Source organism: Equus asinus, chromosome 8, assembly GCF_041296235.1.
Source record: "Equus asinus isolate D_3611 breed Donkey chromosome 8, EquAss-T2T_v2, whole genome shotgun sequence".
Taxonomy (NCBI): Eukaryota; Metazoa; Chordata; class Mammalia; order Perissodactyla; family Equidae; genus Equus; species Equus asinus.
In genome coordinates this window covers 69760899-69777447 of record NC_091797.1, presented here as the reverse complement: position 1 = coordinate 69777447, position 16549 = coordinate 69760899, and the positions used below count along the sequence as shown (strand labels likewise).

At 43.7% G+C, this 16549-nt stretch overlaps 1 protein-coding gene across 26 annotated transcripts in view; it reads left to right on the top strand.

The window, feature by feature from the left end:
- The window catches only part of LOC106843859 (E1A-binding protein p400), a 120040-nt gene that overhangs the window by 8081 nt on the left and 95410 nt on the right, over positions 1 to 16549 (top strand). For 7 of the 26 annotated variants that reach the window (XM_044776103.2, XM_044776102.2, XM_044776108.2 and 4 more), the window contains exons 2-4: positions 2584 to 2754; positions 6862 to 8215; positions 9794 to 9904. In XM_044776103.2, coding sequence (XP_044632038.2) covers positions 6896 to 8215; positions 9794 to 9904 — 1431 coding nt within the window. In that variant the 5' untranslated portion in view covers positions 2584 to 2754; positions 6862 to 6895. Of the gene's footprint in view, positions 1 to 2583; positions 2755 to 6861; positions 8216 to 9793; positions 9905 to 16549 lie in introns of those variants that run through there. The other 19 variants (XM_044776109.2, XM_044776104.2, XM_044776107.2 and 16 more) reach the window with 7 other exon arrangements.

Here is a 16549-nt window from a genome sequence, read left to right as displayed (position 1 = left end):
CGCTGCCTCAGCGTGGTTTGATGAGCAGTGCCATGTCCACGCCCAGGATTCGAACCAACGAAACACTGGGCCGCATGCAGAGGAGCACGTGGTTAACCACTCGGCCACAGGGCCAGCCCCGAGAAACTCTTAAAAAATAGCAGTCTGTCTGTGGGAGGCATTGTTCTTTTTGGGTGCAGATCTTGGTGAGGCACAGATTCGTGGACCCCACAGAACTCTGTAAGGCTTATTGGGTGAACAACTGCCAGAGGGGGCAGGGAGGCAAGGACAGATAGGAAGCAGGGGTCTTGTTACTTAAGGACTAGGACTGCCTAGGTTTGTGGGATGGACTGGAGTAGAGAGCTGGAGTCTCTGCTGGCTATGGTGTGTCATTTTCTTTATGTGTTGGATCAGCCATGAAAAGCCTGGTTCTTTCAGTTAACAGGTATACCGCAGGTGCTAGTGGCGTCGACCGGGAGGGTGTAGTGCCTGCCACATGCTCCTTGCAGTTAACTTGCTCTGTTGCGCTCATCTCCATGCTTCGGTATACTGCCAAAGCAGGAAGGAGTCAGTGTGGCAAACAGCATGGCTGCATCATTGCCAGAGCAAGTCATGTGAGCACACCAACTGAGGCCAGGGAAGTGCCCACCTGTGTTGTGGCTGGCAGGAGAGTCAGGAGTGTTTGGTGAGCAGCACCAACTGAGATGCATGATAATTAAGGACAAAGGTGGAAAGCGTAGAAAGGTAGCAGGAAAAAACCAAAGTGTACACTGTCATGTATTCAGTATTAATGCTTTTTTGCATAGATGTATCAAAGTTTGATGTTTATTGTTGGACATGCCACCTTTTTTGTTGTAAACAGTATTTCATTGGACATCCTTGTGTATTGTAACGTAGCTCTAATTTTGTTCTTAAGTTGATCTGGAAGTTGGGTTACTGGGTCAGAAGACGTGAGTGTGCTGTAAGACTCTTGATACCTCCTGCCAAGTTGCCTTCTGGAATTTCCACTTGAAAATGTTCCCAGACACTACTTGTAGCCCTCTGTCTGCCCTCCACACCCACTGTTCTGTTGGTCCCTTCTGCTCTGAATTTGTGCTTGCTGTGTCCCAGCCCACATTCCCCTCCCCTTCACCTTGTTCTCCATCCAGCCTGGGAGCTATTTGCATAGCAGAACTACCCAAAGCCAGGGAGGCTGACCAGAGGGCTGGATCTGTTTAGGGAAATGTGCAGGCAGAGAGGGAGATGGGTTTGGAAGGGGAGCAAGGCTCATGACTTGAGCTCCCTGCTTGCTGAAGGGGAAGAGAAAGATTCCCAATCCCTAGCTGCCTGGGCTCTGGGGCGGGATGGCGGGGCGACAGGAGCAGCTCCAGGCCCAGCGGGTGGGCTTGGGAGCAGGGCCTGTGAGTACCCTGGCTCCCAAACCTCTACCCTCCCTCTCTCAGATTCTGACCTGGAGAGCCATGCCCTACACTGAGAATAGGGCCCAGGTAGGTATTTCTTGTAGTAGCGTTTTCCTGGCGCCCAGTTGTGCCCCTTTATGATGTCAGCGTCACCCTGGGAGAGCAGCAGCAGGCATAGACAGTGAGCCTGTGATTGGCACCATCCTTGCCAGTGACACTGGTGTGATCTGCTCTTTGCTAGGCTGCATCAGTGCTGTAATGCAGCACCAATGACTTTGGCCTCCTCCTGAGCAGTATACTCCTCGAAGCATGTGCTTTAACAGGTTCACTCCAGCTTTTTCTCATGGACATTAAAATTAGAAACATAGCCGTTAAGAAGAAAAAGAGTGGGAACTGGCCCTGTGGCGTAGTGGTTAAGTTCGGCGTGCTCTGCTTTGGCAGCCTGGGTTTGTGGGTTTGGATCCTGGGCGCAGACCTACACCACTTGTCAGCCATGTTGTGGTGGCAACCCACATAAAAAGTGGAGGAAGATTGACACAGATGTTAGCTCAGGGATGATCTTCCTCAGCAAAAAAAAAAAAAAAAAAAAAAAAGTTTTGTGATTGGTGATAGCTTTGCTCTCCATTGGGGTATCTGTCACACATTTTTTTTTTTTAAAAGATTTTATTTTTCCTTTTTCTCCCCAAAGCCCCCCCAAGTCCATAGTTGTGTATTTTTTTAGTTGTGGATCCTTCCAGTTGTGGCATGCGGGATGCCACTTCAGCATGGCCCGATGAGCGGTGCCATGTCTGTGCCCAGGATCCGAACCTGCGAAACCCTGGGCTGCCGAAGTGCACGAACTTAACCACTTGGCCATGGGGCCGGCCCCTGTCCCACATTTTTGAGGAACGCTGCTTTAAGCAAGTTTTTTTTTACAGTATAGTTGATTGAGTTTGCCTTTCTACCTTGACTCTTAGCTCACTTAAGTCAGGGAACCATGTTTTAAAAAAGTTGAGATGTGATTTATACATGGTAAAGTTAACACTTCAGTGTATGGTTCTGTGAATTTGGACAAACACATTCAGTCTTGTAATCGTCATCACAACTCCAATATAGAAGGGTTTCTACTCCCCCAGATTCCCTCCTGCCTCTTGACTCAACTCCTCCCACCGTCAGCCCAGCAGGTTCTGTCTAATCTCTGTCCCTGTGGTTTTGCCTGTTGCAGAATGTCATGTCATGTCAGTGACCCACGGTGCGTGGCCCTTGAGTCTGGCTCTGCTCCTTGGCATCTTGCAGCTCATCCTGGTGTGGGAATGTCAGGGGCGCGGTCCTTCTCTTGCTGAGGTGCCTCCGTTGTGTGGCTGTTCCAGCTCTTTTATTCTTTCGCCAGGTAAAGGTCAGTATTCATATTTCCATATGTTTCAGTGGATAGTTTTTAAATTTGTATTTTTAACAGAGTAGTGGTTATACTGTACAATATTGCTTTTTTCACTTAATGTGTCTGAAAATTTTTCCATTTTTATTACATAGTCTCCATCTAGAACTGGGACATTGGATATTTCTGGTTACTCTTTTCTTTACTTTTACTGTATTATTCTGCAATGAATATTTTTTATGCACAATTTAAAAAAAAATAGATAGGTGAGGGTCCCGCCTCATGGCCGAGTGGTTAAGTTCGCACGCTCCTCTTCTGCGGCCCAGGGCTTCGCTGGTTCAGATCCTGGGCGCGAACATGGCACCACTCATCAAGCCATGCTGAGGCAGCATCCCACGTGCCACAACTAGAAGGACCCACAATTTAAAAAAATATATACAACTATGTACTGTGAGGCTTTGGGGAGAAAGAGGAAAAATAAAATCTTTAAAAAAAAAAAGTAGATAGGTGAATTTCCTTAGGAGAGATTCCAGAGGTTGGCTCACTAGGTCAGAGGTAATGAGGGCAGCTGAGTCCCTTCTGCTTTCCCACCACCGTCTGTCACCCACCCCGTTAGGCACATCCTGGCCTCTGAGCCCTCTCTGATGTCTTCTGTCTCCTCCCACACCTCTTAGCGTGTTGGTAGGGCACCAGTGTGTCATTTAGCGCCTTGGCCAGGTGGATCTGGGAAGAGTTATTCCAGTCTGTGTTGCTTTTATTAGTAGGTTGCACAGTTTCCTCTAAGCTGGTTCCATAGATGTTTTTCTTCTCTTGTGAACTGTTCTTCTTGTCCTTAATTCATTTTTCTATTGGGATTTCAGTGTTTTATCAATTTGTAGGAGTGCTTTTTATAATAGTACTGGTCATAGTCGTTTGTCATAATTACTTCAAATATTCTTCCTGCACCCAGCCCTCTGGCTGAGTGGTTAAGTTCGCATGCTTCGCTTTGGCGGCCTAGGGTTTTGCCAGTTTAGATCCTGGGCGTGGACGTGGCACCGCTCATCAGGCCACGTTGAGGCGACGTCCCACACACCACAACTAGAGGGACCCACAACTAGAATATACAGCTGTGTACTGGAGGGATTGGGGGAGAAAAAGCAGAAAAAAAGAGAAGATTGGCAACCGTTGTTAGCTCAGGTGCCAATCTTTAAAAAAAAAAATTCTCAAGATATTTGGTTTTTGATTTTGATGATTTACTTTAGAGTTTTAAACATTTTTAAATTGCATGTCCTCAAATCCGTCCATCTTTTCAGATACAACTTTACTGTTTTTATGTTTAGGAAATTGAATTTCCTTTAGAGCTTTAGTAAGTATTCACTTTTGTATTATTTGTTTTTCTGTTTTGATGAATGATTTGTGGTTAGAATTTAGATAGAATTTTCTCAGTGTGTTAATCAGTTGTCATAACATTTTTTGTTCCCTGGTTCTGACCTTTCTCCTGGTTTTGTGAGTTATTATAAGTGAGGTTTTTTTCTTTCCTTTGTTCTCTCTTACTGATTGCTTTTGATATTCTGGGAATGTAGTCTAAGGAAACAATCTTAAATATACCCTGATGTGTTTGTTTATTCTATTTCTGTGCCAGTTCCACACTAATCTCCCTCATAATGCATTTTTAAAAAGATCAGAAACAAAACTCATTTTGAAAGCAACAGCATGCCTAAGAGTCCCCTCCCACGCTGTGTCCCACAGTTCATATCCACTCTGCTGGGCCCTCTGGTTGGGGGGCGAGGGTGGGAGTGGGCTCATGAGTTGCTAATTAAGGCCGTTCCTCCATGTGGTCCTTATTTTTCATTTAGACGTATTTGCTGCAGTTTACTCGTGATCTTTGGACTGTATCTTCAGAGATAGCCATCAGAGCAGAAAATCCTTCTCTGCTAGTTTAAATATGCACTGATTTTAATGTTTCCTCAGGAGTTACATGTGCACCATAATTATGTGGCATTTTTTTTTAAAGATTGGCACCTGAGCTAACATCTGTTGCCAATCTTCTTTTTTTTTTTTTTCTTCTTCTCCCCAAAGGCCCCCGGTACATAGTTGGGTATTCTAGTTGTAAGTTCCTCTGGTTGTGCTGTGTGGGATGCCACCTCAGTGTGGCCTGATGAGCAGTGCCGTGTCTGCACCCAGGATCCAAGCTGGCGAAACCCTGGGCCGCTCAAGCTGAGTGCGCAAACTTAACCACTCGGCCACGGGGCCAGCCCAGTAAATATGTGGCTTTTGATTTCATACATACAGGTGTTGCACCCGGGGGCCTGGGGCTGTGAGGGCATTCATATATGTGTATTTTAACCAGGGCCTGGGGCTGTGAGGGCATTCATATACGTGTATTTTAACCAGGGGCTGGGGCTGTGAGAGCATTCATATACGTGTATTTTAACCACTCTCCGGGACTGTGGTAGCACTTATATGGTACATGTATTTCTACTTTGTAAGTTTTGTATCTTCTGCTGTATGATGTTTTTCATCTCTTGTCCATTTTCTCAGTGAGATAAGCTGTGATGCCCTGAAGATGAAAGGGTGCTCCCGTGTGTCTTCCACGGAGGGGTGGAAAGGAACGCCAAGAAATAGGGAGCTAAGTGTGTCAGTTAAGACTTGAGAGTTTTTATGGGGCTGGCTCCGTGGCTTAGTGTTTAAGTTTGGGTGCTCCGCTGCGGCAGCCCAGCGTTCGGATCCTGGGTGTGGACATGGCACCGCTTGTCAGGCCACGTTGAGGCAGCATCCCACATCCCACAACTAGAAGGACCTGCAACTAAGATACACAACTGTGTACGGGGGGTTTGGGGAGATAAAGCAGAAAAAAAAATAAAATTAAAAAGAAAAGATTGGCAACACTTATTAGCCCAGGTGCCAATCTTTAAAAAAAAAAAAAAAGACGAGAGTTTTAAATGGTGGATGGATATTTCTGTGCCCATGGCCCAGCCATGGTGGGGAGTAGATGGCAGCGGGGCTGTGCATATTGTCCTCTTCCTCGGGGGGTTTATCTCCCTGCAGATGTTGAGGCTCTAGCTGGGTCTCACTTGGCAGCGTTCTCCCTGTCTCTCCTCAGAGTTAGTCTCCTCGCTCTCTGTCCTCTCCTTTCTCCTGTCCTAAAAACTGACCTCCCTCAGTAGGTTTCTTCCACTGTCCCACCACTTTCTCTAGTGCTTTGCAGTGAGCAGAGTTTGGGCTGTGAGCCTCTTTGAAAGCTATGGTTCCAGCTCCCAGAGAGTTTGCGGACCCAGAGAGTTAGGACTCTCCCCAGAGTGAGGGCCCAAGTCCCGGCTCTTCCCCTTCTCTTCCTGTGAGATTTTCTTGAAATTAACCCTCCACGTGTTCTTGTAGAGAATGCTGAGGGATGAGGCACCTTCGTTTTGTCCTAGCTCCTGTGACAGGCCATGTGCCTCCTGAGGGCTCCCTGGCCTGGGCCCTCTCCCCTGGGAGTGTAGAGTCTGACACATAATGGGAGCGCTGTGTGTTTGTGCTTGATTAACACGGGCGTGTGTGCAGTTGATGCTGCCCAGAAGTTCATGAGAACTGCTGGCTAGCAAGGGAGCTGGATATGCTGTTCTGGTGATGGAGTGATTGCAGCAGACAGCCCTGCCTGAACTCCTGCACCCAGCAGTGGTCACTGATGGCCTCCTCGGCACTGGGCAGCCATGAGCAGGGTGCCATCCCTCCACTGGGCGAGTTGAGCAAATAGCCCCACTGCACACGGAGACAGAGAAGGGCCGCTAGGCCAGGGGAAGGCTTCCGGGAAGAATCCTTCTGGTCACCAGTGCTGGCGGGAGCTCCACTCCTGCTGGGCCGGGAGAAAACGCCGCTGGTTACCTTCCACGGTAGCTGACGGGATCACCCACTCCTGCCAGGCACGTGCTGGCCTTGGGCACCGCATGACCAGAGGACCTGGGCCTCATCTGTGCTGAAGGAGATCATCTCCAGTGCCGCCTCATGTGTGGCTTGATAGGAACTAAAGAGACTGTTGTTTTCATCAGATGCCAGTGGAAACAGACCTCCCTAGTATCTCCCAGTGCTGCTGAGTGGTACTCTTAGTAAGTAGTGATCAGACAGTTTTCTTGGCTTCTAAGTAACTTGATTTTAACTTTGATTTTTCAGGACAACATTAAGCTGGATAAAAAGGGGGGCGATAATGCACCATGGCAGCGGCCCTCAGAATGTCCAGCACCAGCTGCAGAGGTCCAGGGTCTTCGCCAGCAGCGAAGGAGAGGAACAGCAGGCCCATCCAAATCCACCCCAGTCCCCCGCCACACCCTTCGCACCATCGGCGAGCCCGTCTGCACCCCAGTCACCCGGTTACCAAGTGCAGCAGCTGGTGAACAGGAGTCCGGTGGCTGGGCAGAACGTGAGCATCGCCCTTCAGAATGTTGGACCGGTGGTGGGAGGAAGCCCACAGATCACGCTCGCCCCTCTGCCGCTCCCCAGCCCCACCTCTCCAGGTTTTCAGTTCAGTGCCCAGCAGAGGCGGTTTGAGCATGGATCTCCGTCGTACATCCAGGTTACCTCGCCACTGTCCCAACAGGTGCAGACTCAGAGCCCCACCCAGCCCAGCCCTGGGCCGGGGCCGGGCCTGCAGAGCGTGCGGGCGGGCGCCCCTGGCCCCGGCCTGGGCCTTTGCAGCAGCAGCCCCACCGGGGGCTTTGTGGACGCCAGCGTGCTGGTGAGGCAGATCAGCTTGAGCCCGTCCAGTGGCGGGCACTTTGTGTTTCAGGAGGGCCCGGGCCTCGCCCAGATGGCTCAGGGAGCCCAGGTGCAGCTGCAGCATGCAGGGACTCCCATCTCAGTCAGAGAACGGAGACTCTCGCAGCCCCATGCGCAATCTGGGGGGACCGTCCACCACCTGGGACCCCAGAGCCCTGCGGCCTCGGGTGGGGCCGGCCTGCAGCCCCTGGCCAGCCCCAGCCACATCACCACGGCCAGCTTGCCACCCCAGATCAGCAGCATCATCCAGGGGCAGCTGATCCAGCAGCAGCAGGTGCTGCAGGGGCCGCCGCTGACCAGACCTCTGCTTCCCGGGGTCGGAGTCGGGGTTGGGGGGACTTCAGCATTTGGGATGACGTCCCCACCTCCCCCCACCAGCCCTTCCAGGACCACAGTGCCGCTGGGCCTCTCCAGCCTTCCTCTCACGTCTGCGGGGAGTGCGGGGGTGAGAAAGGCTCCCAAGAAGTTGGAGGAGATCCCCCCGGCCTCCCAGGAGCTGGCTGAGATGAGGAAGCAGTGCCTGGACTACCACTACAGAGAGATGGAGGCGCTGAAGGAGGCCTTCAAGGAGTATTTGATCGAACTGTTTTTCTTGCAACACCTTCAAGGGAACATGATGGATTTCTTAGCTTTTAAGAAGAAACATTATGCCCCGTTACAAGCTTATCTTAGGCAGAACGATTTGGACCTTGAAGAAGAAGAGGAGGAGGAGGAGGAGGAGGAAGAAAAGTCTGAGGTTATCAATGACGAGGTGAGAAACAGCAGTTTAATAATTAGAGGACTGTGCTGTGCAGATTTGCGTCTAGGCAACTGTAAACAAACAAGAACCTATGTGCATGGGTGTTTCTAAGATGTGGTTTCATAAGGATTTGATCCAGGAGTAAAATTGAGATGGATTTTGCTTTTTCCTTCCTGGAAAGGAAGAACTGGCCTATCTAGTTGTTGGGAGGAAGGTGCAGGATGGTGCTGAGAAATGCTGATTCAGAACCAAGTGCTTTCATTTAGAGCAAAGATTCTTCCCAGTTCGGAGAACTAACCTGGTGTGACCCATCCTTTCCCCTGGAGTCTGCTGAGGGTGTGGGTATCAGCCAACACTGAAGCCAAAGGCGTGGACACTTTGCACCTGGTTTTCCATGCTCCACATTTTACTTACATGGGTCCATCCATTAAAAACACTGTGAACATGGTTTTGAATCACTTGCTTTTTATAGTATACCAGTTGTAATTATAAATTACTAGATATATTTATATGGTATCTTCATGATTAAAATACAGTTATTATGGCAGAAAACCATGAGAATTAGTTCAATGTTTAGATGTAGTCTTAGATTTTAGATCATATTTTAAAGTCACGCTTTTGCAGGTACCTATTGAATGTTATTTAAGATAGAATCTTTTTTAGATAGTGAAATTGTTGGGTGCCTGGAAGGGGTGCTTAATAAATCCCACAATTGGGATTTCTCAATACCATAGTGATTCCTAAGATGTTTTTATTTGTACTTGCTAAAAAAGAAGCTAATCAAAACAAGGCAATAGTGAGATGTACTGTAGTGCACTGTATTTTGTGCCTTTGTGTTGTGTAGTGTACACTATGTTGGTGGAGCTTATTTTGTTTTATGATATAGCTATAATAATTTAAATCTTTGTCAGCTCTTCTCCTGCAAAGAAATCAGCCTTTGGTGAACAAAAGCTGGTCTCTTTGCTAAGCCGTCCTCATTGATATTTATGGACGTATCTGTGTGGCTTGGCCATTGTGTGTTTTCTTTAACACCCTTTCCAGGTTGGACCATTTTTATTTTCCAAAAGGTTTATATGATTATGTTGAGGATTTCACCTCTGTTGCCATGAAATGGTGAAATTAATTCTGTGTTTGTACACCAGTGGTGTCTGTGGACTCAGTCCCCCTCATCTGTGTTTATGAAGAGAAAGAAAACCTTTTTTATAACTTCTTGCCGAAATAGACCTTTGTCCTTCTGACCCACGTATAGTGGGCAGTGGAGAGGCTGTTGTGCAGACTGCCTGTGAGGTGGTTAGGGCTTAGTTACTTGAAGTCTGTTTGCCATTCCCATTTTAAAAATTTGAAGTTGCAGAATCTAAAGATATTGCACTTATGACTTTACATTGGAGTTCTTGCAAGATTTGCACTTGAGTTAGACTGTTATGTTATAAATCTGTCATAAATCAGTTCAGTGTCCTTTTACAGGATTTTATGCAAAATTCCATTTTTAAACACCAAACATCAGTGAGCTATCAGCAATAAAATTCTAACAAAATTTTGAGCAATCTTAAAAATTAAGTTGCCTTTTTTTCTCAAAATATTTTCTCTCAGGTAAAGGTTGTGACAGGAAAGGATGGGCAGACTGGTACTCCTGTTGCTATAGCAACCCAGCTTCCTCCAAATGTTTCTGCTGCTTTTTCATCCCAGCAGCAACCATTTCAGGTACTTTTCGATGGTTCTAAAATGTAGTCTCATCCCAAACTTTTCCTTCATCCAGATATTTTAACCTTCGATTTACTATTTGCTCTTCAGCATTTTTTCCAGAGCCCATTCCTTATTTTTTTAAAAAAGTCTTCCTGAATATAAAATTATAAAATTAAATTGCATGAGTAAATGACAACACAGATCTTAATGCCTTTTTTTTTTTTGTATTGACCAATAATGCAGTAATAGCTTCAGCATGCATGTCATCTAATACTTAGAGTCCTGTTGAATGTATGCTTAGGATTCCTTGTGTGCTGTTTTAAATGTTGGTTCTTTCTTGTGTCTTCTATCTGTACTTTTGAGAACAGTGCAAAACAGAACAAGAAAAAAATTTAAGCAGATGATAACTTGATATTTTCTGCAGCTATGAGAAACGCTGAAGTGAAACACGCTTCAGCAATCATTAGAATCATACTTCTAAACAGATGTTAATTGAATGCAAATTAATTTTTAATTTTTTGAAAATTAAATCACTCAGTGTTATATTAGTAATGCCAAGAATCTAAAAGTATAGGTCAGATTCTAGTAGTTTTAGAATAGATTGTGCTGGGTTCTGAAAGTACTTCCATCTTTGTGGTGATATGTTTTTAAAAATTTTTTTATTTTTAATTTTGATATAATTTCAAACATATAAAAAGTTGCAATCATAGTACAAAGAACTCCGCTTACATCCTTTACCCAAATTTATCATTTAACTTTTTTCCCCATTTGCATTATTTTCATTCCCTCTTTCACATATGCACATACACACATTTTCCGCCCTTAAGTATTTGAGAGTAAGTTGCAGACATCACCCATCATGCACTTGTGTCCCTGACTCTTGCAGCATGTGTTGGGTAGGATATGTCTGACCCAACTACAGTACAGCAGTCAAATCAGGACATTCCACAGGGATACAGTCTGTTAAATAAGCTAGAGCTCTCGTGCCGATTGTCTCTTGGCCTGATGGTGTCCTGTGCAGTTATTTTCCCCAGTCTGGGGGAAACAGCCCATTGTGTTTAGTTGTCATGCCTCTTTGGTCTTCTTTAATCTGGACCAGCTCCTCAGTCTTTCATGGCCTTCACAATTTTTTTTTCCTGCTGATGAAGATTCACCCTGAGCTAACATCTGTTGCCAGTCTTCCTCTTTTTGTATGTGAGCTGCTGCAACATCTGGCCACTGACAGATGAGTGGTGTAGATGTGCGCTGGGGAACTGAACCCGGGCCACTGAAGTGGAGCGCGCCAAACTTAACCACCTGGCCACTAGGGCTGACCCTCACATTTTTTAGGAGTACAGGCTAGTTATTTTGTAGTATGTTCTTTGATATGGGATTGTCTGATGTTTCCTGTGTCTCATTCAGGTCATGTATTTTTGAGAGGAATACCACAGAAGGAGTGCTCTGTCCAGCTCCATGTGTCATATCAGGAGGCCGTGGTGTCTGTTCCTCCTGTAATTGGTGATGTTCACTTTGACCTCTGGGTGAAGATGGTGTCTACCAGGCTTTTCTAGTGGGAGGTTATTATTTTTCCTTTGGTAAATGATAAGTAATTTGGAGACTATGTAAATATCTTGTCTCATTAAACTTTCAACCACTAATTTTAGCATCTATTGATGAGTCTTGCTAGAATCAATTACCTGAGAGATTGCAAAATGGATTTTCTAACTTCATTACTCCTTCTCCATTTATTAATTGGCATTCTACTGTAAAGACAAACTTTCTTTTTTCTTCCATTTATATATTTATATATGGATTCTTATTTTAATCAGTGGGTTATAGTATGTCACTAACAGTATTTGTTTGCCTGAAGTTACTTAATTCAATAAAATGCACTCTTTTTGGTCTATAGTTCTATGAGTTTTGACAAACACATGAAGTTCTGTAAGCACCACCACAGTTAAGAACCAGAGGAGTTCTGTCATCCCCTAAATGTCCCCTCATGCTACCTCTTTGTGGTCAAACCTCACCCCTCCCTTAACCTTTCTTCTCCATCCCAGTGAGTTTGCCTTTTCCAGAGTGTAATATAAATGGAGTCATATGGTATGTTGCCTTTTCAGTCTGGCTGCTTTTACTTAGCATAGTGCATTTGAGATTCATCCAGGTTGCTGCATTTACCAATAGTTTGTTTCTTTTTTTGCTAAATGGTATTCCATTGTATGAATGTTCCCAAGTTTGTTTATCCACACACCCTTTGAAGGACATTTGAGTGTTTCCTTTTTGGCCCTAATGAATACAGCTGCTGTGAATGTTCATATGTAGTTTTTTGTGTGAACATAGGCCTTCATTTCATTTGGTAAATACCTAGGAGACAGATTGCTGGGTTGTTTAGTAAGTGTATGTTTAACTTTATAAGAAACTGCCAAACGTTTTTATGGCTGTACCATTTTGCATTCCCACCAACAATGAATGAGCATTCTCATTGTTCTGCATCCTCCCCAGTACTCACTGTCAGTTTTCTTTTGTAGTCATTCTAATATGTGTAGTGGTTTTAATTTGTATATCTCTAAAGACTAATCACGATGAACGTCTTTTTATGGAGTCATTTGCCATTTACATATCTTCTGTAGTGAATTTTCATTTCTTTCATCTTTTTTTTTCATTGAGTCATTTGTTTTATTGTTGCATTTGAGAATTCTTTGCATAATCTGGATATAAGTTTTTGGTCAGATATAAATTTGCACATATTTCTCTCCCATTCTGTAGCTTATCTTTTTTTTCTTTTATGCTATTTTCACAGAGCAAAAGTATTAAATTTTTGCATTCTATTTTATCAACTTTTTTCTTTTATGGATTGTGCTTTTGACATATTAAGAACTCTTTGCTCAACTCAAGGTCACAAAAGTTTTCTATGTTTTCTTCTAGAAGTTGTGTAGTTTTATGTTTTACGTGTAAGTCTATGAGCCATTTTGAGTAAAGTTTTGTATATTGTGGCAAGCATAAGTAGAGGTTCATTTCTTTGAATATCAATGTCCAGTTGTTCCAGCGCTGTTTCTTAAAAGGACTATCCTATATCCACTGGATTGACTTTGAATCTTTGCCAAAAATCAGTTGATCCTATCTATGTGGGTTTATTTCTAGACTCTATTCTCTTCCGTTGATCTATGTGTCAGTCTTTTTGCTAATGCAACACTGTCTTGACTACCGTAGCTTTGTAGTAAGTCTTGAAATCAGATAGTGTGAGTTCTTCAGCTTTGTTCTTTTTCGCTGTTGTTTTGATCATTCTAGTTCCTTTCTCTTTTCGTTAAATTTTAGAATCAGCTTGTCCATATCTACAAAACATCCTGCTAGGGTTTGGATTTGGATTGCATTGAGTGTGTTGACCAGTTTGGAGAGAAATAATACCGTGACAGCCTGGAGTCTTCCAGCCCAGGAGTGCAGTCTCTCTCTCCATTTGTTTTGGTCTCCTTTGATTTCTCTCTTTTTCTTAAGATTGGCACCTGAGCTAACAACTGTTGCCAATCTTCTTTTTTTTCTGCTTTTTCTCTCCAAATCCCCCCATACATAGTGTATATTTTGGTTGTGGGTTCTTCTAGTTGTGGCATGTGGGACGCCACCTCAACGTGGCCTGATGAGTGGTGTCATGTTGGCGCCCAGGATCCGAACCAGTGAAACCCTGGGCCGCCAAAGTGGAGTGCATGAACATAACCACTTGGCCACGGGACTGGCCCCTTCTTTGATTTATTTCATCAGTGTTTGTAGTTTTCATCATGCCAATTCTATACATATTTTGTTAGATTCATACCTAAGTATTCCAGTTTTTCCGTGGTATTATAAATGGTACTTAAATTAAAAAAATTTTTCTAGTTCATTGCAAGTGGATAGGAATACAGTGGATTATTTGAACCTATATTCTGCAACCTTGCTAAACTTACTTATTAGTTTTAGGAGCTTTTTTGTAGATTCCATGGGATATTCTACATAGAGAATCATGTCTGCAAAGAAAGCAAGCCTTATTTTTTCTTTTTTTATCTCTATGCCTTTTATTTCATTTTCTTGCCATATTGCACCATCAGGGACTTCCAGTATGATGCTGGATAGGAGTGATGAGAACAGACATTCTTACCTTCTTCATGTCTTAAGGGGAAAGCATTTATCTTTCACTGTTAGGAGTGATGTTAGCTGTAGGTTTTGTAGATGTCCTTTATCAGGTTAAGGAAATTCCTTTATTCCTAGTATTTATCATGAATGGATGTTGAATTTTGTCAAATGCTGTTTCTGCCTCATTCACATGATCCTGTGATTTTTCTTCTTTGGTCTGCAAAAATGATGAATTTACATCATACTGACATATAATTATAAGCAGGGAACGCACAGATCTTAAGTCTTATGGTTTGTTGAGTTTGGCGAGTGCCCGTGTAACCCACATGCCTGTCAATATGTCCACTTCCTTCAAGTCCCCTGTGCCCTGCCAGTCATCTGCTGCCTGGCCCCCCCACTGTTCTTTTACTAGTTATTTTGATGCTCAAATTATCTGTAATTTGATCAGTTGGAGCCCTTTAAAGTGGCTCTAATATACATTTGACAAATCCCTGTTACTCTCTCAGCACTTCCTTACTTTCTGGCACAAAATGTTTAAGGTTCATCTTGCATATGCTTTGCTCTGGCCCAGGAATCAATCATTTCTCCAAGGAGCCTGGTTCCTTTTGGTGGGGAATGATAATTTGAACTCAGTGTTTAGGTGCTGCTTCTGATAAGTTTGATTCAATTCAAGATAAGATTTCCTAAATTGGAGATTGTCGGAAAATTTATTAGTGAGGCATCTTTCCTGTAATGCTTAGAGGAGTGTAATACAGTCATGCCTTTATAGACCACATTGATAAATGTTTGCGTAAGGATGGTGGGACAATGGAAGGCACGAGTGCCTGTAAACTTGTGAAAAAGATGAGCGGTCTCCACAGTGACGCAGGTTAAATCACTCTGATTTACTCTACACTCACTAGATTACCAAGATTAACCTGGACAGAGTCTGTTGATACAGATCAGTGGGATTCTCATCCACCTTTGATGGGAGTGTAGCCTGGAAACATCTGGAGACATTTGCATGATCTGGAAAAGGTGACATGGGCAGACTCTTTGACCCAACAGCATACTGTAAAGATCTTCTTGTAGCCCCAAACTGGAAAGAACCGAAATATCCACTGGCAGTAGAACAGGTCAGTGGATGTGCGCATTCCTACAGAGGAATGCTAATGAGAGTGATCAGGAGTGAAGACGACCAACCTCGTCGCCTCAGCGTGTTGGGGTGGGCAGGTCTCAGCAGCACCATGTGAAACAAAGGGCTTCCAGGAGAACATGGGTGCAGAATTCTTTCAGTTAGGGTTCACTAGTAAGCAAGCCAAGCAAATATCGTGTGGAGATAAATCTGTAGGTGATGGTACTACAAAGACTGTTCCCACAGAGTTCAGGGAGCGAGTGTGTTAGTGGGGAAGGGGGCGGCCCTCATGGCACACGAGGTCTTTAAGGCATGAGTGGTAGTTTATTTCTTAAGCCTTGTGACGAGTACATAGGTGATTACTTTATTATTATTCTTTTAAACTATATGTATAAGTTCTTCCACTTTCCTTCTCAACATTTTGAGAAGGAAAATTCCAAACATGGAAGTCAGAGTATTCACTGAACACCTACATCCCACTATTTAAATTCTATGATTAGTTTTACTATGCTTTTAAGTCACGTTCATGTGTTTTATAATTTCTTTTTTTTTTTTAAAGATTTTATTTTTCCTTTTTCTCCCAAAGCCCCCCGGTACATACATAGTTGTATCTTTTTAGTTGTGGGTCCTTCTAGTTGTGGCATGTGGGATGCCACCTCCACATGGCTTGATGAGTAGTGCCATGTCTGCACCCAGGATTCAAACCGGCGAAACCCTGGGCCACAGAGGCAGAGCGCGTGAACTTAACCACTCGGCCATGGGGCCAGCCCCTGTTTTATAATTTCTTATGTATATATGATTATTTCATGATAAAAAATATTTAGGAGACTAAAAGAAGAAAACCAAGGAGTCTCCATTTTGAATTTATAGATCTTTGAGGCAAATACTGGTGGATGTCTAAGGAAATAGGAAAATGGAGAGTCTATCAGAAAAGAGTTGAAATGAAAAGCATATCCTTTGTTTACTTAGGGGAAAAAACCCCTCAGGATGAGTTTTATTTACAATCAGTTGTAGAATTTTATACTGACTGATCTATATTGACTAATGAAACTCTAGAAATAAATTCAGAGTTCTCTGTATTACATGTGTATTAGTTTCTACTTCCAGAAGATTTTGAGGCACTATTGTTGAGTGCAGAGGCGTTTTACCACATACGTACATACACGTACACGCATGCACACACATTTATTTATAAAAAGAACCATTTTAAGTAAAGGGTATCTTTCAGTGATTTTTCTGTTAGAGGAAGTGAATAATTATTCATAATTCCATCATCCTAACCCAAAGATTTTTTTATATTATATTACGTATATACCAGTTGACACCATGTATTAATATTTTGTTATTTCATTACAATAATTCTCATCTTAATGGCTCCTAATATTCCATCATTTTCAGAAACTGTAATTCATTAAACTATTTTTCTAATTTTAGGTTATATCTGTTCTATTTAGAAAAAATTCTTAAGAGCA